This window comes from Erithacus rubecula, assembly GCF_903797595.1.
Source record: "Erithacus rubecula genome assembly, chromosome: 27".
Taxonomy (NCBI): Eukaryota; Metazoa; Chordata; class Aves; order Passeriformes; family Muscicapidae; genus Erithacus; species Erithacus rubecula.
In genome coordinates, this window is record NC_136679.1 from 569,724 (window position 1) to 593,324 (window position 23,601).

General features: G+C 50.8%; 1 protein-coding gene across 2 annotated transcripts in view; it reads right to left on the bottom strand.

The window, feature by feature from the left end:
* The window catches only part of MAP3K3 (mitogen-activated protein kinase kinase kinase 3), a 108,223-nt gene that overhangs the window by 71,999 nt on the left and 12,623 nt on the right, over positions 1-23,601 (bottom strand). The window contains exons 6-18 of one of the 2 annotated variants that reach the window (XM_079327578.1): positions 21,714-21,813; positions 21,018-21,131; positions 18,878-19,001; positions 14,693-14,826; positions 13,634-13,695; positions 13,159-13,226; positions 12,799-12,891; positions 11,851-12,011; positions 11,281-11,302; positions 10,465-10,613; positions 8,687-8,818; positions 5,127-5,256; positions 4,292-4,428 (exon numbers count right to left, since the gene is read on the bottom strand). In XM_079327578.1, coding sequence (XP_079183704.1) covers positions 4,292-4,428; positions 5,127-5,256; positions 8,687-8,818; positions 10,465-10,613; positions 11,281-11,302; positions 11,851-12,011; positions 12,799-12,891; positions 13,159-13,226; positions 13,634-13,695; positions 14,693-14,826; positions 18,878-19,001; positions 21,018-21,131; positions 21,714-21,813 — 1,426 coding nt within the window. Of the gene's footprint in view, positions 1-4,250; positions 4,429-5,126; positions 5,257-8,686; positions 8,819-10,464; positions 10,614-11,280; positions 11,303-11,819; positions 12,012-12,798; positions 12,892-13,158; positions 13,227-13,633; positions 13,696-14,692; positions 14,827-18,877; positions 19,002-21,017; positions 21,132-21,713; positions 21,814-23,601 lie in introns of both variants that reach the window. The other variant, XM_079327579.1, reaches the window with a different exon arrangement.

Below are 23,601 nucleotides of genomic sequence, written 5' to 3' on the forward strand. Positions count from 1 at the left end.
GCACCCTGTGAGAATCCCCCCAGAACTGCCCAGCACCAGGGGCAGCCTGTGAGAATCCCCCCAGTGCCAGGGGCAGCCTGTGAGAATCCCCCCAGCAGTGCCCTGCACCAGGGAGAGCTGCCCTGCACCAAGGGCACCCTGTGAGAATCCCCCCAGCACCAGGGGCACCCTGTGAGAATTCCCCCAGCACCAGGGGCACCCTGTGAGAATCCCCCCAGCACCAGGGGCACTCTGTGAGAATCCCCCCAGCACCAGGGGCAGCCTGTGAGAATCCCCCAGCACCAGGGGCAGCCTGTGAGAATCCCCCCAGCACCAGGGGCACTCTGTGAGAATCCCCCCAGCACCAGGGGCAGCCTGTGAGAATCCCCCCAGCACCAGGGGCAGCCTGTGAGAATCCCCCCAGCACCAGGGGCACCCTGTGAGAATCCCCCCAGCACCAGGGCACTCTGTGAGAATCCCCCCAGCACCAGGGGCAGCCTGTGAGAATCCCCCCAGCACCAGGGCCACCCTGTGAGAATCCCCCCAGCACCAGGGCACCCTGTGAGAATCCCCCCAGAGCTGCCCTGCCCAGCCTGGAGCAGCTGCTGGGGCAGTTTGTGCCCAGCAAGCCCCAGCTCAGAGCCAGAGCTGCCAGGAGCTGCTGCCAGCAGGGCAGAACTGCCATGTCCTGCTCCCCTGGCTCAGATCCTCCTCCCAGGAGATATTTGTGCTCAGAGGGGACAGGAGGTGCCAGAGGGACACCCCTGGAGGCCCTGCTTGACCTCAGTGCTCCTTTGGGTGCTGCTGCCTCTGCTGTGGCTCAAGGGCACTCAGAGAAGCAGGGACAGCCTGGCTGGGCTGGGGAGAGACCTTCAGCCCATCCTGCTGCAGTGCCCTGCCATGTGCAGGGCACCTTCACTAGACCAGGCTGCTCTCAGCTCAACCTGCTGAGTTGCAAGGTAGAAAACAGACTTTGTAACACCCAAGGTCCACTGAACACTGACCCCACAAAGTCATTTCAGCAAAAACTCTTTTCAGTCACAGCCTCAAAATGCCCACGTTAGGAAAAAACAACCTAATAATATCTTCTCTTCACAAGAACCAAGCATCAGTCAAAAAATAATTTGAGTCGTAACAGTTCCAAAGTGGGAAGGCAATAAATTCAATCCCTGTGGGACAGATGCATCTTTACCTTAAGGAAAAATTCCCTGGGAAGTTAATGGGGCTCTGCAGGCTGCTCCAGGGCAAGGATGTGATCTGGGCCATGGCTGAGCCACCTCTGGAGGAGCCTGACTGCAGCACCTTCCCAGGGATGGTGGCTGCTGCTGCAGCACTGCCTGGGCTGATTCAAAAGGGATTAATTGCTTCCTCCAGGCCACAGATTAGGCAAAAGCCATTAGTGAATTTTAATATCCAATCCTGTGCTTTTATCACATCTTTCCATTCAAAAGGCAAATCTGCCTCCTCTACCTTAAAACTAAATCTTCTTTTGAGGTGAAATGCAAGCAAATGACATGTTGAGAGGCAGACTTGCATCAGCTGCCAAGACAAGGAAGGAATTAAATGCAGAGAATATGCAAGAACTGATTTCTCAACAAGGTTTAAAACCCAACGTGAAAATTTTACAGTTTTCCAGCCATCTCAGACTTACTAGAAGAGAGTACAGCAAATGCAAACCATGTGTGCTGAAGTGCTGGGGGTTTGCACAAAAGCAAGCAGGGATATATTATTGTTTAGACTGATTTATACTGTTGAAGCAGATCCGGTTTCTTTAAGATATTCAGCAAACAGCAGGAATGTTTTTCATGTCAAGTCACTCCAGCAATAACAAATAGCTCACATATTCTGCTATTTAGGAAAAAGAAAACTGGAGAGGGGCCTGCAGCAGTGGCACAGAGCCAGGTGGATGGATTTGTTACGTTTCTGGGCCATACACATCCACCCTGGGACTGCACTGGAAAATTCTGACCCCCCAAATAATGATTGGGATTGTAGGAACTGGAGCCTGGCCAGTGGGAATGGACCAATGTCAGCACCAAGAGGAAATCCACAACTGCACCAGCCCAGGGGGAGGGGCACGTGCTCCACTCTCCCCCCAAGATTCCCACCTGGGACAATCTGTAGGATTTAACTCTTTGCAGACAAGACAAGTTTCAGCAGTTCCCAGTCACTGCCTGTAAGGAAACAGGCCCTGCTTCACTGTGGAGGCACAACCAGACCTTTTGTCCCTCTTGTTTACTTAAGTTTTATAATCTCACCTTTTTAAGGCCCCCAAAAACTAACATTTTGGCACAGGACCATTTTGCTCTTTTGACAGAGGCTGCTCCTTGGCTATGCCAATAATAGCACAGCTACAGTTTCCATTCATGCAGATCATCTCTGATCTGACCTGGATCTTTTCTGTTATTCTAGGTCTGGGCATCTTTCCTTTAAGGCTAAAGTTCTATTAATTTCCAGCACATTTTAATCATAACTCATTTCCTATCTAAATGAATGGGCTCTCCCTAAAGAACCTTCAGCTGCTATTCTAAGGGATGTGACAGAATCACAGAATCTCCTGTGTTGGAATGGACCCACAAGGATCATCATCCCAGTTCCTGGCCCTACAGAGGACACCCCAAGAATTCCACCAAGTGCCTGAGAGCATGAGAAGGATGGAAACATTGCATCAGCCACAAAGCAAAAATCCAGCTATCAGTTTGAGGGAGGAATGAGTGGAAACTGCTCCTGAAAAACTAAAACTGCTCCTGAAAAGCTGAGTGAGTTGTTGGGCACTAACACTGCAAAGCACAGCCTGCAGAACACGTCTTGAGTTCAAACCAGAGACTTCATTTCTCCTTCAACCTTCCACCCCAAGCAGATGTGAGTGAATACCCAGGGGGCAGAAGGTGTCTGTGCTGGGCACTCTGTGTACCAGGTGGCACAGGGTGTCTCTGCTGGGCACTCTGGGCACTCAGGTGTCTGTGCTGGGCAGTGCTGTGTGCAGTTTGGGTACCCAGGTGGAACAAGGTGTTTCTGCTGGGCACTCTGGGTCCCAAGTGGCACAAAGTGTCTGTGCTGGGTAGTTTGGGTACCCAGGTGGCACAAGCTGTCTCTGCTGGGCAGAGCTCTGTGAGGTTTGGATACCCAGGGGGCACAAGGTGTCTGGGCTGGGCACTCTGTGTGCCAGGTGGCACAGGGTGTCTCTGCTGGGCACTCTGGGCATTCAGGTGACACAAGATGTCTCTGGTGGCTCTCTGGGCACCCAGGGGTGTGTCTGTGCTGGCTCTCTGGGTACCCAGGTGTGTGTGTCTGTGCTGGCTCTCTGGGCACTCAGGTGTGTGTCTGTGCTGGCTCTCTGGGCACTCAGGTGTGTGTGTCTCTGCTGACTCTCTGGGCACCCAGGGGTGTGTCTGGGCTGGCTCTCTGGGCACTCAGGTGTGTGTCTCTGGTGGCTCTCTGGGCACCCAGGTGTGTGTCTGTGCTGGCACTCTGGGTACCCAGGTGTGTGTGTCTGTGCTGGCTCTCTGGGCACCCAGGTGTGTGTCTCTACTGGCTCTCTGGGTACCCAGGTGTGTGTCTGTGCTGGCTCTCTGGGTACTCAGGTGGCACAAGGTGTCTGTGCTGGCTCTCTGGGCACCCAGGGGTGTGTCTGGGCTGGCTCTCTGGGTACTCAGGTGGCACAAGATGTCTGTGCTGGCTCTCTGGGCACCCAGGTGGCACAAGGTGTCTGTGCTGGCTCTCTGGGCACCCAGGTGTGTGTGTCTGTGCTGGCTCTCTGGGCACCCAGGTGTGTGTGTCTGTGCTGGCTCTCTGGGCACCCAGGTGTGTGTGTCTGTGCTGGCTCTCTGGGCACCCAGGTGTGTGTGTCTGTGCTGGCTCTCTGGGCACCCAGGTGTGTGTGTCTCTGCTGGCTCTCTGGGCACCCAGGTGGCACAAGGTGTCTCTACTGCCTCTCTGGGCACCCAGGGGTGTGTCTGTGCTGGCTCTCTGGGCACCCAGGGGTGTGTCTCTACTGGCTCTCTGGGCACCCAGGTGGCACAAGGTGTCTCTGCTGGCTCTCTGGGTACCCAGGGGTGTGTCTCTACTGGCTCTCTGGGCACCCAGGTGGCACAAGGTGTCTCTGCTGGCTCTCTGGGCACCCAGGTGGCACAAGGTGTCTCTGCTGGCTCTCTGGGTACCCAGGGGTGTGTCTCTGCTGGCTCTCTGGGTACTCAGGTGTCTCTGCTGGCTCTCTGGGCACCCAGGGGTGTGTCTGGGCTGGCAGAGCCCTGGGGACATGCAAGGCTCACCACACGTCTGCCTTCCTGCCGTAGCCTTCCCCGCTGATCACCTCGGGGCTCATCCAGTACGGGGTGCCCGTGACCGAGCGGATCCCTGTCCCTGACATGCAGATGGTCTGCAGCCTCTTGCTGGCCCCAAAGTCCCCCAGCTTCACGTTCCCAGCAGAGTCACGCAGGATGTTGGCACCTGGACAGAGGCACAAAACCAAGACAGATGTTTTCATGTGGTCCAGCTGTTGGATCTGCAGACTGCAGAAGGACATCCCACCCCAAATACCCGTGCTCATGGTATGGCTCCTTCCCCACTGAGCCTCAGGTGACCTGCTAAACACCATTGCTCTAATTCAGGCTGTAGACAAGCCAATTGCTAATGGCTGTAAATGGGAAAAACTTCAGGGAAAAGTGCAAGGAAGTGAAGGGGGGAGGGAAATGAGAGCTGAGTCAGCAGCAGCATTGTTACAGTGCCTGTAAACAGCTCAGCCAGCCTAGCAGGGCCCCCAGGCCAAGGACTGAGAGAGAACAGAGCTGTGTAGAGAAGGATTTTACTGGGATGCTGCTTTGGTGAGTGCAAGCACTGCTTTCTGGTCAGCTGGGTAACAGATGTAGCTAATTAAACCACTTTGAACTCCTACAATAAACAAGTCAATCTCCACTTTACTTGGTCAGAGGTCCTGAACACAAAGCACCAGGGAAAAAGCAAACTTTAGAGCTCAGCTTTAATGTGGACACAAACTGAGGTTTAGACACCAAAACCAACTCTTCCTCCAGAGCTGCAACGAGATGAAGAACGCACTGCTGCCATTATGTGGCGTGTGTCCATCCCATTGTGCTCCCAAAGTGAGAGTCCTGGAGCTGGCCCCCTGCCCTGGCAGGCCCTGCTCTCACCCTTGATGTCCCTGTGCACGATCATGTTGCTGTGCAGGTAGGAGACGCCCTCCAGGATCTGCCGCGTGTATCTGCGCGTCACCTTCTCGGTCAGCGCCCCGTAGGCCTTCAGCTGGTCCTTCACTGAGCCCTGCCAAACACACACACAGCCTGCCTGAGCCCTGCCAAATACACACACAGCATGACTGAGCCCTGCCAAACACACACAGCCTGCCTGAGCCCTGCCAAACACACACAGCATGCCTGAGCCCTGCCAAACACACACACAGCCTGAGCCCTGCCAAACACACACACAGCCTGCCTGAGCCCTGCCAAATACACACAGCCTGCCTGAGCCCTGCCAAACACACACACAGCCTGCCTGAGCCCTGCCAAACACACACACAGCCTGAGCCCTGCCAAACACACACACAGCCTGCCTGAGCCCTGTCAAATACACACACAGCCTGCCTGAGCCCTGCCAAACACACACAGCATGCCTGAGCCCTGCCAAACACACACACAGCCTGCCTGAGCCCTGCCAAACACACACAGCATGCCTGAGCCCTGCCAAACACACACACAGCCTGCCTGAGCCCTGCCACACACACACAGCCTGCCTGAGCCCTGTCAAACACACACACAGCCTGCCTGAGCCCTGCCAAACACACACACAGCATGCCTGAGCCCTGCCAAACACACACACAGCCTGCCTGAGCCCTGCCAAATACACACAGCCTGCCTGAGCCCTGCCAAACACACACACAGCCTGCCTGAGCCCTGCCAAACACACACACAGCCTGAGCCCTGCCAAACACACACACAGCCTGCCTGAGCCCTGTCAAATACACACACAGCCTGCCTGAGCCCTGCCAAACACACACAGCATGCCTGAGCCCTGCCAAACACACACACAGCCTGCCTGAGCCCTGCCAAACACACACAGCATGCCTGAGCCCTGCCAAACACACACACAGCCTGCCTGAGCCCTGCCAAACACACACAGCCTGCCTGAGCCCTGCCAAACACACACACAGCCTGCCTGAGCCCTGCCAAACACACACACAGCATGCCTGAGCCCTGCCAAACACACACACAGCCTGCCTGAGCCCTGCCAAACACACACACAGCATGCCTGAGCCCTGCCAAACACACACAGCCTGCCTGAGCCCTGCCAAACACACACAGCATGCCTGAGCCCTGCCAAACACACACACAGCCTGCCTGAGCCCTGTCAAATACACACAGCCTGCCTGAGCCCTGCCAAACACACACAGCATCCCTGAGCCCTGCCAAACACACACACAGCCTGAGCCCTGCCAAACACACACACAGCCTGCCTGAGCCCTTCAAAAACACACACACAGCCTGCCTGAGCCCTGCCAAACACACACAGCCTGCCTGAGCCCTGCCAAACACACACACAGCCTGCCTGAGCCCTGCCAAACACACACACAGCATGCCTGAGCTATGTCAAATACACACAGCATGCCTGAGCCCTGCCAAACACACACAGCATCCCTGAGCCCTGCCAAACACACACACAGCCTGCCTGAGCCCTGCCAAACACACACACAGCATGCCTGAGCCCTGCCAAACACACACACAGCCTGAGCCCTGCCAAACACACACACAGCCTGCCTGAGCCCTGCCAAACACACACACAGCATGCCTGAGCCCTTCAAAAACACACACACACAGCCTGCCTGAGCCCTGCCAAAAACACACAGCATCCCTGAGCCCTGCCAAACACACACAGCATCCCTGAGCCCTGCCAAACACACACACAGCCTGAGCCCTGCCAAACACACACAGCATGCCTGAGCCCTGCCAAACACACACACAGCCTGAGCCCTGCCAAACACACACACAGCCTGAGCCCTGTCAAACACACACACAGCCTGCCTGAGCCCTGCCAAACACACACACAGCCTGAGCCCTGCCAAACACACACACAGCCTGCCTGAGCCCTGCCAAACACACACAGCCTGCCTGAGCCCTGCCAAACACACACACAGCCTGCCTGAGCCCTGCCAAACACACACACAGCCTGCCTGAGCCCTGCCAACACACACACAGCCTGCCTGAGCCCTGCCAAAACACACACAGCCTGCCTGAGCCCTGCCAAACACACACACAGCCTGCCTGAGCCATGCCAAACACACACACAGCCTGCCTGAGCCCTGCCAAACACACACAGCCTGCCTGAGCCCTGCCAAACACACACAGCATGCCTGAGCCCTGCCAAACACACACACAGCCTGAGCCCTGTCAAACACACACAGCCTGCCTGAGCCCTGCCAAACACACACACAGCCTGCCTGAGCCCTGCCAAACACACACACAGCCTGCCTGAGCCCTGCCAAACACACACACAGCCTGAGCCCTGCCAAACACACACAGCATGCCTGAGCCCTGCCAAACACACACAGCCTGCCTGAGCCCTGCCAAACACACACAGCCTGCCTGAGCCCTGCCACACACACACAGCATGCCTGAGCCCTGTCAAACACACACACAGCCTGCCTGAGCCCTGCCAAACACACACAGCATGCCTGAGCCCTGCCAAACACACACACAGCCTGCCTGAGCCCTGCCAAACACACACAGCCTGCCTGAGCCCTGTCAAACACACACACACAGCCTGCCTGAGCCCTGCCAAACACACACACAGCCTGCCTGAGCCCTGCCAAACACACACACAGCCTGAGCCCTGCCAAACACACACACAGCCTGCCTGAGCCCTGCCAAACACACACAGCCTGCCTGAGCCCTGCCAAACACACACAGCCTGCCTGAGCCCTGCCAAATACACACACAGCATGCCTGAGCCCTGCCAAACACACACACAGCCTGCCTGAGCCCTGCCAAACACACACACAGCCTGCCTGAGCCCTGCCAAACACACACACAGCCTGCCTGAGCCCTGCCAAACACACACACAGCCTGCCTGAGCCCTGCCAAACACACACACAGCCTGCCTGAGCCCTGCCAAACACACACACAGCATGCCCAAGGGCTGGCACAGCTCTCACCTCCACTGCCCATCCCACTCCCACAGCCACAAGCTCTGCACCCAAGGGGTCTCAGCTGCTCTGAGCACCCTGCCCCAAGGAACCTTTGAACAACAGCAAGGACAGGCTTCATGGCAAAAACAGCTGAAGGAGGTTCTGTCTGCTGGTACAACTGGTTGTGAAGACAAGCAATAAAACAGCTCAGCAGACTGATCTGGGTCAAAAGCCTCTCTTTTTGGAGAGTGTTTTAGCCTCACTTGCTGTACCGTGATTCTGGTAATTCAGTTACCAGGATTTACATGTGAGCCCAAGTCCTTTGAGGTACTTTGGCAGAACAAATTTAGACTGGCTTTAGTGACTGTTACAGAGAATGCATTTCAAGTACAAGACAGGGAAAAAACCACAGGAGTTATTTGGGCATAAATACAATTAAAGTGGTGGCATATGAGCCAGTGTGAGAAGGCACAGCCCTAGGAGGGTCTGAGGTGGATGACACAGTCAGGGGGATGACAGCAACCAATCAAGCAGCTAACAAAGCTCCCTCCTGGTCCCTGCTGGCTCCCTCACCCCTGGCATGTACTCCATGAAGATGGTCAAGGTCTTCTCTGCTCGGTCCCTCAGGCAGCCGTAGTACTGCACGATGCGGTCGTGCTGCAGGTTCTTCAGCAGCTGGATTTCACACTCCAGGGCACTCACTTCCTATGGGTGAACCAGAAAATAATACTGCAGCCCAAGGAAATATGTAATAAGTATAAAAAACAATAAATTGGTCATGTCCCTGGCAGGATGAGAACACTGCTACACTGAGAAGTGTAATCCATGACAAGGCTTTATCTGCTTCTTGGAAATGGCAAATGTTACCAGGCAGCTTCATACATGGGTTCAGTACCACAAAAATCTTGTTTCTTGCCTTGACTCTGCAAAGATTTACCCTGGCTGGCCAAAAGGGTTCTCCACCCACAACACAGGTAGAACCTCACTTTCTCATTAAGCTGAGGGCAGGGAGTGTAATTATGAAAAACTGGAACTTCAACCCACTGGAGAGCAAAACAGGAGGTGCTGAGAGTTGCTGAGCTTCTGTCACCCTGTCCTGTTGTGATTCACACTGATGATTTCCTGGATAAACCCTACAAACAGATTCCTCTCCTGTTTACTGCAAAGAATCCCAGTTCTGCACATGAAACTGATCCTTTGCTCTTCTCTTGCCACAGGCACCAGGGTATCACAGGGCAAAGTGGTTATCCAGCAATTTCAGATGGAATCACAGATTGTCTGCTGCTCAGAAAAAGTATCAGGTTCTTGCTGAATCCAGGGATTGAACAGGAGGAACATCAAAGGTACTGAAGCATGAGGATTTATGGAAAAAAGAATAATGTTTTCTCCCAAAATTAGTCCCATTTAACTCTTTCCAGCCCTGCCATGGGAAGGTTATCAGGTTCAGCTCTCTCACTCTGGGAGAGGATGCAGAAGCTTAGAGCAAGAACCTGGATATTGTAGGGACATATGGAACCAGAGAAGGCTGCTTAATCAGACCAAATAATAGTTTAAGGTTTGGAGTTTCAGTGATTTCAAAATATATTTCAGCCTGTTCCTCCTTGGCTCAGAGTTACTGTCTGATTTACAACACAGACATAGTAGGACTTCCCAATTTAGGACATATTTTGGCACCACTATCCCATATAAAATCAGAATAATTAAATCTTCATGGATCAGTTATTTGAGCTGAAAGTGAATTTGTTCAGAATTGGGAAACTGGTTCATTGTTAAAACACTACCAAAGAACCCAAAAGCCATTCCAGCCTCATCCCCTGTGCAGGGAGCTGAGAGCTGTCCCATAATTTCAAGGTGCCCATCCCATCTCCACGGTCTCTAAAGCATTGTCACATCACTCTTTTTGATTAATTTACACCCCACAGCTCAATTTGATTCTAAGGACATGAAGAATTCTGGAGTGAAGATTGGTAATTAATGCACTTGATACAGGGTGTACCATATAAAACCAGAAGTGGGTTTTGCATGTGCAAGCAGCTTTTCTTGTTCAAAAAAAAACCAAAAAACCAACTCTACTCTTGCTGGGTATGGTTTCATTCACATCCATGTCTAACCAGGAACACAGGGCAGTCTAGTATTCCTCAAGCAACCTGGCAAAAACCCAAAAAGCTGAGAAAGCAGAGCCAAGATTGAAGCCAGAAAATGGATTTTAGTTTCAGGCCGAAGTGAATAACACAGAAAAGTCATTTTGAAACGACTCCTATTCTTCTCGACATGAAGCCTTAGCACAAACTGAACAGGGTGCAGCTCCCCAGGACACAGAGCCATGCAGGGCTGAGGGCTGGGGGGGTTACCTTGCTGGTCTCGGGGCTCTCGGGGTCGAACTGCACCTGCTTGGCCGCCAGCTCCCGGCCCGTGTCCACGTCGTAGCACAGGTAGACGCGGCCGAAGGCGCCCTGGCCCAGCAGCTTCCCCCGGCGCCAGTTCATGGGAGCACTGGGGGCTGCGAGACAAAACCCTGCTGCCAACAGGGCTGGCATCCCAGGGACCAGCCCACCCCGCTGGGGCTGCAGCGCCCAGTCTGCAGAGGAGTTCCTGGCACAGACCCAATCCAGACCCTCAGCCTCTGCTGGCTGTGCCCCATTAATGACACCACAAAACACTCTGCACGTCTTTTACAGACCAGTTATTCTATGGGGTCGGTGAAATTTCATTCCACCAGCAGGTGGATTCTACAAAATCACTACCTTAAGAGATGATGGAGCAACTAATAGCAGCTTCCAACCCTTGATCTGTAGCTTTCACATGCATCAGATGAGGAAGGGCCGGCTCCAGGCACTGCAGTGCCAGCCCCAGTGACACCATTCCCAGGGACATTTCCCATCCCCAGGGGACATTTCCCATCCCCAGGGGACATTATTCCCATTCCCTGGGACATTTCCCATCCCCACAGGTATCATTCCCATCCCAGGGACACCATTCCCAGCCTACACTTGGTGGGCAGGCTCCTCTCCTGCACGGGCAGGGCGCTCTCGCTGTCGGCGCTGCGCAGGCGCCCGCGCGGCTCCAGGCACTGCAGTGCCAGCCCCAGGGACACCATTCCCATTCCCTGGGACATTTCCCATCCCCAGGGACATTTCCCATCCCTAGGGACACCATTCCCAGCCTACACTTGGTGGGCAGGCTCCTCTCCTGCACGGGCAGGGCGCTCTCGCTGTCGGCGCTGCGCAGGCGCCCGCGCGGCTCCAGGCACTGCAGTGCCAGCCCCAGGGACACCATTCCCATTCCCTGGGACATTTCCCATCCCCACGGGTATCATTCCCAGCCCAGGGACACCATTCCCAGCCTACACTTGGTGGGCAGGCTCCTCTCCTGCACGGGCAGGGCGCTCTCGCTGTCGGCGCTGCGCAGGCGCCCGCGCGGCTCCAGGCACTGCAGTGCCAGCCCCAGGGACACCATTCCCATTCCCTGGGACATTTCCCATCCCCACGGGTATCATTCCCAGCCCAGGGACACCATTCCCAGCCTACACTTGGTGGGCAGGCTCCTCTCCTGCACGGGCAGGGCGCTCTCGCTGTCGGCGCTGCGCAGGCGCCCGCGCGGCTCCAGGCACTGCAGTGCCAGCCCCAGGGACACCATTCCCATTCCCTGGGACATTTCCCATCCCCAGGGACATTTCCCATCCCCAGGGACACCATTCCCAGCCTACACTTGGTGGGCAGGCTCCTCTCCTGCACGGGCAGGGCGCTCTCGCTGTCGGCGCTGCGCAGGCGCCCGCGCGGCTCCAGGCACTGCAGTGCCAGCCCCAGGCTCTCCCCGTTGCTGCTCAGGGATCGGCTCGAAGGCACCAGCGTGAACAGGTTGCCCTGGTGGCGGCGGATCCGTGGAAACGTCCTCCGCCCTGGGGGGATGCAATGGCTTCAGGAAATGATTCCAGTGGAAGGGATGGCTGGGGGCTGAGCAGCAGGGAAAGGGACAGAAATCCATCCCGTGTTCTGCTCTGTTCCCATGGAGCAGAATCTGCTGCCAAGCAGACGAGATGTAAAAATGCAACAGCTCAGGGCTGGTGCTGTCTGAGCTCAGTACAGCTCTGGATCATTCCCAAAGCAGAAGGCAGAGAACACTTTGTAATGCCCTCAGTGCTGTGGGATCTAAACTTACCTTCCAAAGGAAAAATCTGCTTTGCAGGCTCTGAGCACAAGCTCTGAGTTTTGTTAAAAAATCACTTTCTAGATAACGTGCCTGGACTTGCAAATAAAATCCATAAACAAAGATTGCGCCAACTTGCACCTCATGAAATTTAAGAGATTAATTTGCATAAAGCCATCTGATGAGCAGAGATGTAATTCTTTAAGTCCCTGCTATATTTAAAAGATCCAGAAGCAAGCCTGCAATGCAAATTAGCAAAGCATAACAAATCTCTGTGCTAGGAAACTACTTATATAGGGCAGAGTCCAACAACTATGTCCACAATCCCCCTACCCAGCCTGGATTACCCCAGAAAGGACAAAGCAAACAAGGAATTACAAACAGCAACCATTGGTTTCCATGCAAATGAGGCACCACGCACAGCAGCACTGAGTGCTGCGACCAGGGCACTCCAGACAGGAGTCAGTCCCACAGTGCAGAGGCTGCCATGGCCTCTCCTGCCCTTCCCAGGCTGGAAAGGAGCTCTGAGCCCAGCTCACCATCACTGTAGTCCTTGTGCTGCACCGACACGTTGTAGCGCCGCGGGTACGTCCCACCCTTGCCCGCCTTGTCCTGGATCTGATTCTCACGCTCTGCCACCAGAAGCAAAGACAAGAGTGAGGATCCTTCAAAAAATGCAACTTCTAACGACAGAATTTTCCTGTAACAGCAGGTTTTTAGGAAGAGGAGGTAAATTAACTTCATGGCTTTTCCATCAGCATATCCCCAGACCTGGTATTTATTACAATTATATTATATTATCTGGTATTTATTACATTTATTTACAATCCCAGCAAGCAGGGAGGGTGGCCAGCCAAGAGCAGAGAATGGCAGGACCAAACCTCTGCAGCAAACCCTACCTGAGAACTCCTGCCTGTTGTCAGGAAAGCTCTGTGCCCTCGACATCCGTGACTTCCGAAAAGAAGGGCTATGGCAGAAAGAAGGCAAGAATAAGTTTTGCTGGTGTCTGGGGTAATTTTTTGTTATTTTGTTTTTTAAATGGACAAGTAGAGACTTCTCTAAAAGAGGTTTAAATACCCTGCTGCCAGATGTTTTCAGAGGGGTGGCTCCACACAGGCTGCTTGCTTTAGAATTTTGTATTTGTAACATAAAGCTACTGAAGCAGCAGCTTTCTGGTTGTGTCAGAAAATAACACAGCCTTAAGACATACTTAATGCTCTTTGAGAATACACTGGGATATGGGTAGGAATTGAGTTCTTGTTTCCCTCCAAGAAGATGTACAAGACAGAAACCAGTTTTATGCAAGTACAACTGGCATTTCCATCTGAGCACACACGTCCTCACCAGTTTGTACATTTGTACCTGGCTGCTCACCTGTCCAAGGACTGGCAGCTTCCTGACACAGAGTTTTCAGCACTGCTTAGAGGGTCCAACATCTGCAACACAGAGGAAACCACAGAGCACCATCAGTGCAGTCCAGGGTGCAGGAGAAGCTGTGCCAGAGGAGCAGAGCCCACAGCTGCTTGCCTGCAGGATGTCCAGCTCAAGAAGGGAGTCTAAGCCCATTTAAATGGACAATTTTCCTTCATCTCACACAGAAATCAGGAATAATTTTACTTCATATAAAATTTGAGGCAGTGCATTAGTTGCTGAAGGACTCTGCTGTGAAAAAGGCAAGCTTTAGAAGCCTTGTGCTGCATTTTGATCTCAACTGGCTCCAGAACAGCCTGCTGGTGCTGCTGCCTCCACCTGCAAGTTGTCCTTTGGCCTCACTTCCCACATTTTTGAATGGAGAGCAGAGTTTCAAAAGCAAAAGGGTCACACAAACCTGGTAATAGGAAGCCTTGTCACATGTGTGACAGCTCCAAAACTGCTCAGTCAGAGGTGGAGGGGCAAAGCCCAGAACGGGGAACTGCTTCTGGCAGCCCAACAAAGGCTCTGAACTCACAGTTACAATCTGAAGGAGTTTAAATGCACAAAGCAGCACTTTTAGAATCCCAGAATGGTTTGGGTCAGAAAGGACTTTAAGGGTCAGCAGAGTGCACTTCCTGCCAGGACAGGGACACCTTTCACTACATCAGGTTGCTGTAAGGCTGCCTGTAGAAGATGTGACACTCCCTAAAGCATCCTCCTGGGATGCCATCCCATGGAACAAAGGAAATTCCTTCAAACAAACCCCCCCTCCCTTATTGAAAACCCCGTTATCTCTTAGGATTTCTATTGGCTCTTAAACTCACAAGTCAATTGGTTCTTTTCTCACTTAGAGTTTTAAGATAACTGGTTAGTTTGTAAGTTGTAGTTTTTATTGGTTAGAAACTCAATCCTCTGGAAACCTATACAAAGTGTTTTGTGCCCTCGGGCAGTGCAGGGAGGGAGCAGCTTTCTGTGGAGAGGAGGTGGTGCAGGCAGAGGGAGGGGAGGGGCAGGACTCACGCACTGCTCGCTGGTCTCGGGGATGAACTCGCCCTCGCTGTGGATGCTGGTGTAGGAGCCCTGGCGCGCGATGCGCTGCTGCCGCTCGGGGACGTAGCCGGGCGGGGGAGAGCTGCGGCCAGAGCTGGGAGAGCCTGGGACAGGGACAGGCACTCAGGGACAGGGACACACAGGGACAGGGACAGGGCACTCAGGGACAGGGACAGGAACAGGGACACACAGGGACAGGGACAGGGACAGGGACAGGGACAGGGACACACAGGGACAGGGACACACAGGGACAGGGACAGGGACAGGGACACACAGGGACAGGGACACACAGGGACAGGGACAGGGCACTCAGGGACAGGGACAGGGACAGGGCACTCAGGGACAGGGCACTCAGGGACAGGGACACACAGGGACAGGGCCAGGGCACTCAGGGACAGGGACAGGGAACTCAGGGACACAGGGCACTCAGGGACAGGGACAGGCACTCAGGGACAGGGACACAGGACACACAGGGACAGGGACAGGGCACTCAGGGACAGGGACAGGGACACACAGGGACAGGGACACACAGGGACAGGGACAGGCACTCAGGGACACACAGGGACAGGGCACTCAGGGACAGGGCCACACAGGGACAGGGCACTCAGGGACAGGGACAGGGAACTCAGGGACAGGGACACACAGGGACAGGGACAGGGCACTCAGGGACAGGGACAGGGACAGCACTGCTGCTGCTGCCCACCCAGCCACCCGCCCTGCCCAGCACCACACTGCCCTCACCACAGCAGCACTGAGCCAGAGCACCAAACTGCCTGAGGCACACCCAGCTGATGTTCCAGATGCTGTAACATTACTGCTGATGTTCAGATACAAGATTACTGCTGATGTTCTACATACAACATTACTGCTGATGTTCTAGATACAACATTACTGCTGATGTTCAGATACAACATTACTGCTGATGTTCTACATACAACATTACTGCTGATGTTCTAGATACAACATCATTGCTGATGTTCTAGATACAACATTATTGTTGGTGTTCTAGATACATTATTGTTGATGTTCTAGATACAACATTATTGCTGATGTTCTAGATGCTACAAGATTATTGCTGATGTTCTAGATGCTGCAACATTATTGCTGATGTTCTAGATGCTACAAGATTATTGTTGATGTTCTAGATGCTACAAGATTATTGCTGATGTTCTAGATACTACAAGATTATTGCTGAAGCTCCTGACAAAGCAGCCACCTCTTTCTAACCTCTTCTGCCTGAGAGAAACTTCGCCCTTCGGGTTCATTTTTTCCTTGCAATCTCAAAGATGAAATTTTAGATACAGGAAGAAAAAAACCCCTTTTAGCAGTGAACCTATCCATCTGCAGTGCCACCAATTCCCACTGTGAGCTCCAAGATCTGCTGTGGTCCAGCCAATCTGCTGGAGGTCACACAGGGAATCAGAGGCAGCAGGTGAAGATCAGCTCTCAAGCTGTGCTCCTCACAACACTGTCTTAATTAACTGTGTGTACTCAGGTGCTGGGAAAGATGGGTAAAGATCAGCAAATATTCTGCCAAGGAAAATATTTTCCATAGAAGTTGTAATAAAGAGCGAAGGCAAAGAGCTGGGAGAGGGGAGCACACACCTTTCAGGGGGCTGCAGAAGGAAAACAAACACTGCTGGCACAGCTTAGAGTGCAAGGGGGGTGAACTACACGAAAAAGAAAAAAGGTATTGGTGAGATCACAGGATCATTAAGATTGGAGAAAACTCCAAGACCACAAAGACAAGATTGTCCAGTCCCTGATCTGCTGCCCAGAGGCACCAGGGGATTTGCCAAGCAGCTGCCAGGGCTCAGGGAGCCTGGCAGGGTGGGACAGCCCCCAGCCCTGCAGCACTTTCACTCCTTCCCACAGGGGCAGGGCCAGAGGCTGCCCAGGGCCTGCTGGCACCAGCCCAGGGCTGCTGGGGAAAGGCCCCAGCCCCAGGCAGGAAAGGGAAGTCGGCACTAAATCCATGTATATCAAAGGAAGTGAGTGGAAAAAACATAAGCCCTGCCAGAATGCTTAGCAACTTCTTTTTTTTTTTTTTTTTTTTCTTTTAAATAAAAGTTATCTTTACTTCCAAAGCTCTGAACCTGGTGACAACAGGCTCGAGGCCATTTAGAGCTCAGGAACCACTCAGGTCCCTCTCCTGCCTGTAAAAAGCTTTACCTGAGCACTGCTTTGGCTTTAATGCATGACATGGCACGAGCTGGAGAGTCTCTGAAACACCAGGAACAGGGCACATTCCTCTGCCAAACCAAAGACAGGGAAAGAGAAGGAAGAAGAAATTGATGCAACACTGAGCTATTGCCAAATTACCAGCAGAGCTCTGACAGAACTGGAACCCTCTGGACCTCTGCATAATGTAACAGCCTGGTACACTGACATGCTCAGAAAATAAAACCAATGGTTTCTTGACTGATGAATGACAAGCTATGCAGAAAGCATCCATGAGCTGGGATAAGAGGAAGGAGTGTGAAACTGGGATATAGAAGGGACCCCTTATTACCACACAGTTTGCCCATGACAGACACTTGCTGCAGTCTGTTGGCTTTGGCACCATCATCTGGATACCTCAGAATGCCAGCAAAGTGAAATATATATAGAGATATATTTTAAATAAAATAGTTTTCGGTATTCAATTTGTCTGTTCTAGAAGAAACATGGTGTTCAGACATGCATGGGTAGCACTTCTCAGGACCAAGGAATGCTGCTCTTTTTATGCACATTAACTTCAGGCTAGGAAGGATGGAAAAGGCTTTTTGTTCCCATTTCAGTCACGTACTTCATAAGCTTTCAGTACTTCTTTGTTTCTTTGCTGCTTCATAAAAGCAAACTGTCCAGAAGGGGATCAGCAAACTCTTCCCAGGATCCAAGCAGGTTTGTTATACACTGAGGACTGCTGCAGTTCACAAGACTTCCCTCTGAGCTCATTCTCCCACTCACCTCTGGTCAGAGCAGTGCAGATCCAGCTCTGCTTTGGACCCCTTGCTATAGAGACTGTTGTGGTTTAAGCTGATTTATTATTTGACACTTTGCACTGCAAATACTGATCTAAAACCATGCAGTAAATCTGCCTCAAGTGTAAAGAGCTGATGAAACTGAAGCACTCCTTTGTCACAGTGAAGAACTTGCAAACAAAACAACTCTGACATTCCCAGCTCCTGGTACTGCCCTTTGTGACTTGCAAACCTGTTCTCAGGCATCAGCTGGGACAAGCCCCAAAACTTCTGGGGTAACAACCAGAGTCATCCTCTGCTCCTGTTCCCAGCAAAATGCTCCTCCTCTCATTTCTGGAGCAGAAATGCTTCACACAGAGCAGCATTTCACACTCTCACATTCCTCCTGCACTTCCACTGCTCACTGAGCCTCACAACAAGGAGTCAAATCCTAAACCACACACTTTTTTGGGCCCATAAGTCCTTGAAGATGTTTTACATGTTTTAGTTTTTCATATAAAGGTTAACAGCTTTGAGCATGGCTCCAGAATAGATTTGAATTGTGCTGCACAGTTACAAAGAAGGTTGAAATCAGACAGATCTGCCAGAGATGGAAGTCATAAAAACTACAGAAGTCTTACATGAACCTTTTCCCTATACAGGAGTTCACTGAGCTAACAGAGACCCAAAGAAAGGAGACAAAGGTACATATTACTCTGATTTTTAAATTATCTTTTGTGCACCTCTGATTTTGGCTTGTGCTCTACTGACCTGGTAATTCCAAGAGTGAAAGTTTAGGCAACTCAGAGACACTGGGATATGCAATAATAACTCCTAGTAAAATGCTTGATTACAGGAGTCAGGACAGATTCCAAAGCCCAAATAAAAAAAAATTAAATCTAGGTTTCATGAACTGAAATGGCCAATCTAAATAAAAAGCTTAATAGATTCACATCAGCTTTCCAAATTTCTAACCACAATGGCTCTGGCTTTAGGACATCCCCTTTAGCAGCTCCTCAGCTGTTCCACAACTTAGCAAGGAACTTTGAAACATTCAATTTCAAGCACATTAGGAGCTTCTGAAAATGAACTGCCTTGTCCCAGGATAACCTTTCAAGTTCTCATGGCTCTGCTAAGTGCTGTACAATAAACAGGAGTGCCCAAAGATCCATTTCAACAAACAAAAACATGGAGAAGTGGTGAAAATACTCACTGACAGACAGATGTCTGCTTCTGGGTTCTGGCTGCTGGTAGGGTGTGCTCACATCCCCCACAGACTGGGAAGTTTTAATCCTGACCTGCTTGGGCAGCCCAGAGTGGGGTGAAGAACTGCTCTGTTGGGTAAAATGAAAAGAATAAAACAAAATAAACTGAGATGAAGGAGCTCAAGCAGCCTGGCCACAGTTTCAAAAGCATTATGCTTAGTATCAAGAAAGTGATGTGCAACAATTCTAGAGCCTGAAATCTCATTAATTCAGAAAACACAAACTAAAAGAAGAACCAGGTTCACAATTATGGTGCAAAACAGGAGTCAGAGAACCAGAACAAGTGCAGCTCAACTCAAGTGCACGATTTGCAGGTACCTGTGAGACAGAAGGGGCTCCTGTCACCCCCTGAACACAGAAAAATCTACAATTTCCATCAGCCACCTTGGCCAGCAGAGAGAAATTCTGAATCTTGCACTGTTTCAGAAGCAACCTGACTCCCCACAGCCATTAAAAAGCAAATTCATAATTCAGAATAAGTAAAAATAAATACTGGAGAGTTTAATAGCACCAACAGTCTGGAGATGCCAAGATGAATTCATTCATCCTTCCCTGAACTTACACAGGTTTTATCTAATTAAAGGTAATTTTTCCACAGAGCCCCTCATCTCATTCATAGCAGGAAGGAGTGACACATATGAAACCTCCCCCAGTGACATCCTGTGCTAAAGCAGGGGCTCAATACCTACAGACACTTCCATTTTTAACCTTGACCCAACACACCTAGTTCTACAAGAAGGTGAAATATTCTCTTCCTCATGAGTTACAGAATTTATCTTATTTGAAAAGAACATAACCAAAGACACCTCAAGGAAATAAATTCTGACTTCTGAAGATTATTTGAACATGACAGGCAAGGTGTGACAATTCAAATACTTTAACTCAATATTAAAGTACTCATTTAATTTAATGAGTGCATGCATTGAAAGGAGTAAGGAGAGAGCCTGATTTAAGTCACATAAAGTTCCCCATGGGCAGGTTGATGGGAGCTGGATAAAGAGTCAGAGGTCACCCTGCTGATGCACAGCCTGGCCTAGGCACTACAGCTGCTCCAACTTCACCAGTTTCTAAACAAAGCAAAGACTGGCATAGGGGTGAACTGACTGAGAAATGAAATCAGGCACAGAAAGAGAAGTAAGAAAATCAACCTGAGTGCTGCTCACAGACACAGGCTCCTGGTCACCCAGCTACTGCTGAAAAGTTAATTTGCTTTCTGTAGATATTTGTGCCAAAGTCACCTTTCCATCCCCAGAAAAAGAAAAGAGCACAACCAAAACAAAATCTGCATCCTGTACTTCAGGAAAAATAATGCTTCCCACTGCCCCAGTGGGATGAGATCATGCAGCCAAGAAGCTGCTCAGGCTGGGGGCTCATCCCACAGAGGACTCTCCTCTCAGGCAGCTCAGAGCAGCACAGGAAGCTCCAGGACAGGGGGAAACTGTGGCACTTACTGAAGGCTCTGCTGTTTGCTTCTGCTTTGAGTGAAAGAGGAAAAAACAGCTCATAAAGGACATCAGCAGTGGCTACTGGCTGGCCAGATGCACCAAGAGAGATTTACCAAGAGCTCACTGCTCATGGAGGGATCACCTGGCACTGGGGCAGCCTGAAGGCACTGACAGGCACAGGGCAGGCACAGAGCACTGTCAGTGCAGAGCTGGAAAATCCCTGCAAGCTGTCCCCAGGCTCCTCACCCAGGGAAAAAAGTGCTAAAGCTTTTCTTCAAGAACAACCTGTACTCTAAAGGCAAACTAATTCCACACATTTTCAACACTGTGCTATTAATCAAAGCTAATAAAACTTCTCTGCAAACCAAACTCATCAAGAGTCTTCTGCCTACAGCCACTGGGTATTTGATATAAAATGGATTTCACAAGACAGCTTAAAAAGCTGCAATGTTTTAGCCCCCAAACAGCTGCAGAAGTCAGGGAAAAAATCCCAAAACAAAAAGACACCTATAGCTGAGCCAAGGCAAAGAGGATAAACACACACATTTGTGCCTGGAGTGATTTTCTAACCCCTGTCACACTCAGTTAATGCTCTGAGGGTGAAGGCCCTGATTGTGCTGCAGCCCCAGAAGTTGTCACCTACATGGTTCCTGTCCTGGGACAGCAGCAGGATCCTCAGGCTTTTCACATTGGAGCTCCTGTCTAAGAGATCTACAGCTTTATCCAGGTCATCTTGGTTTTTCAAAGGAATAGAGAGCTGCAAAATAAAGAGCAGGGAAAAAAGACTTAGGAAAAAATAAGTCAATTTCTACAATATGTATTTAAATAAATATTAGAAAAATACCAGACTATAATACAGGATTCTGATTGCTCAGTTATTCCACAGATTTTCATTCCAATAGAGTCTCACTGTCCTTTTTAATGAGGTTTTCTGCCCATGTCAGAGAAATGGCTGACTCTAATGCAAATTCCTCTGAAACATCACCCACAAAAACATGACTTGCTACCTGAAATTGCTGTTTGCAAAGAACAGAGACTTGTCAGCCCCTGACTCTCTGATGAGAAAATGGCCTCAGAATACTTCTGAACCCAGAACTAATGATAAGTGAAAAGTGGGTTTCAGGTAGAAGGAGATCAACACCAGAAGAAGAGAACAAGATGCTGCTGTTTGTGCAACACACACATGAGTGAGATGCTCCACCAGGACCAGAACTCCTGCCTTTGGATCAGGGATCCAACAATGGTTTGCATTAGAGCAAAGCCTGAGAATGAAATTTCTGGGTAGAGCATTAGTGATGGGGAAAGGAGGAGCCTGCAGAGAGCACAGCCAGCCCAGTACCTCGTTGTTCATGTAGTGCAGGTCCAGGGGCTGCCCAAAGGCAGTTTTCACTTTCTGCTGAACGTCTTCGTAGCGCACGGGACGGACAAACGGGATAATCCTGGCAGGAAACAGAACCCCCATCTGCACTCAGACACTTGAAAATGCACCAAATCACAGGCCTGAGCCATTAAAAACACATTTGAATGGTCTCCTTTCATCCTCAAGCAAGTAGTGAAGCTTTCAAATTTAAATTTATATGCATTATTTCAATAAGGAATTATTGATCTCTGGCCCATTTCCATACAGTTTGTCAAAATGCAATATTCAGCTGGAGATTTCAAATAGAATCCCTTTGTCCCTGGGCAGAAAAGGATCCTTTTTTGAATAAATGTCTTTCACATAACAGGACACAAATGCCCTGTGCACCTTGGCTTAAAAAATACCACCTGCTCTGGCACAGATGAGATACTGCCACAAAGAGCTGGATTGTGAGCACCAATTAACAAACTTGTCACGAGGCAGAAATAACAGGATACAACAAAGTCTCCCCTGAGCCTCCTCCTCTCCAGCCTAAACAATCCAAGAGACTCTTCACACTTGAACTATTATAATATCTGGTTATACTTTCTGTCCTCAATTGGAAGATTAGTGTTCTTTCCCATGCAATTTTTGCTGGTTAACTTTTAGGAAAAAAATCGGTTCCAACCAAAGAACTTTCAGGGTTTTTGTATCTATCACCCTCCTGTGTCTTTTGCTATATCAGCACACTCCAAATGATCAAGGGACTGTTTGGACTTCCAAATTACTGAGTGGACCATGGAAACTCAAGACCTGCTCTTGCTCATAAAGGCACCTCAGTGAGACCCTGAATTATCTGACATGAGTTAGTGGGAAGGGGAGGGAGAGGAGTTTTCTGATAGAAGCTGTGGCTGCCCCTGATCCCTGGCAGTGCCCAGGGCCAGGCTGGACACTGGGCTGGAGCAATGGGACAGAGGGAGGGGTCCCTGCCATGGCAGGGGTGGGAATGGGGGGGTTTTGAGATCCCTTCCAACCCAAACCCTCCTGGGACTCTGACTGTGATGAGCCTGTGCTTTGGAGAGCAGGCTTTGTTCCCCAGTCATCCATCCACAGCTTCATCAGCCCTGGGGATCCTTTCTTGGGATGCAGCTTTTGTTTTAAACAACCCTTGTGTTAATTGGCTTCCTCAGCCCCTCCCCATAAAGGGTTATCCTGCTACCAGACCTACAACATGCAGCTATTTGGAAATAATTGTCCTTGTTAAAAAGCAGCCCACAATAACATTTTCTACATACTCCTAAGAAAGCCAGAGATGAAATCCCAGTGCTCTGGCACCACACAAATGCACTGTGGCTCTCAGTCCCTTATAAAGGCTCCCATTCTACAGCCAATGCTTTCAAAAGCAGAGCTGTTCTCAGGTGCCACACATTCTATTAGTTTAAAAACTCTGTGCACTCCTCTAACACAGAATCCTGGACTGCAGGGTTTAAGGAGCCCATTCCTGCCCAACCACCTTAAATATTTGTGGTTAGATCTGGCAGCTCCAGTGAAACCAAGCACACACACTGACATTCTGGGGCAAGCTCCCTGTCTGGAACTGCACACTGTGCTGGGAGCAGGGAATGCAGGCAAGCACAACTGCATAATTACACTGACACACAATCAACCTTTTCATTTTAGGAAAAAAACTAGGAGAAAACCCTTCTGCCCCCCCCAAAATGCACCCAGCAGACAGGTAAGATGATAAGATTGAGTGTGACAAGAAATTGTGACATGTCCCACTGTGGCTCTGCTGCTGTCCCCACAAAGCCCCTGACACAGGACAATGCTGAGCAGACCTGGCTGACAAAGGAGGAAGCAAATCCCAGCAAAGTTCACCTGTGAAGTT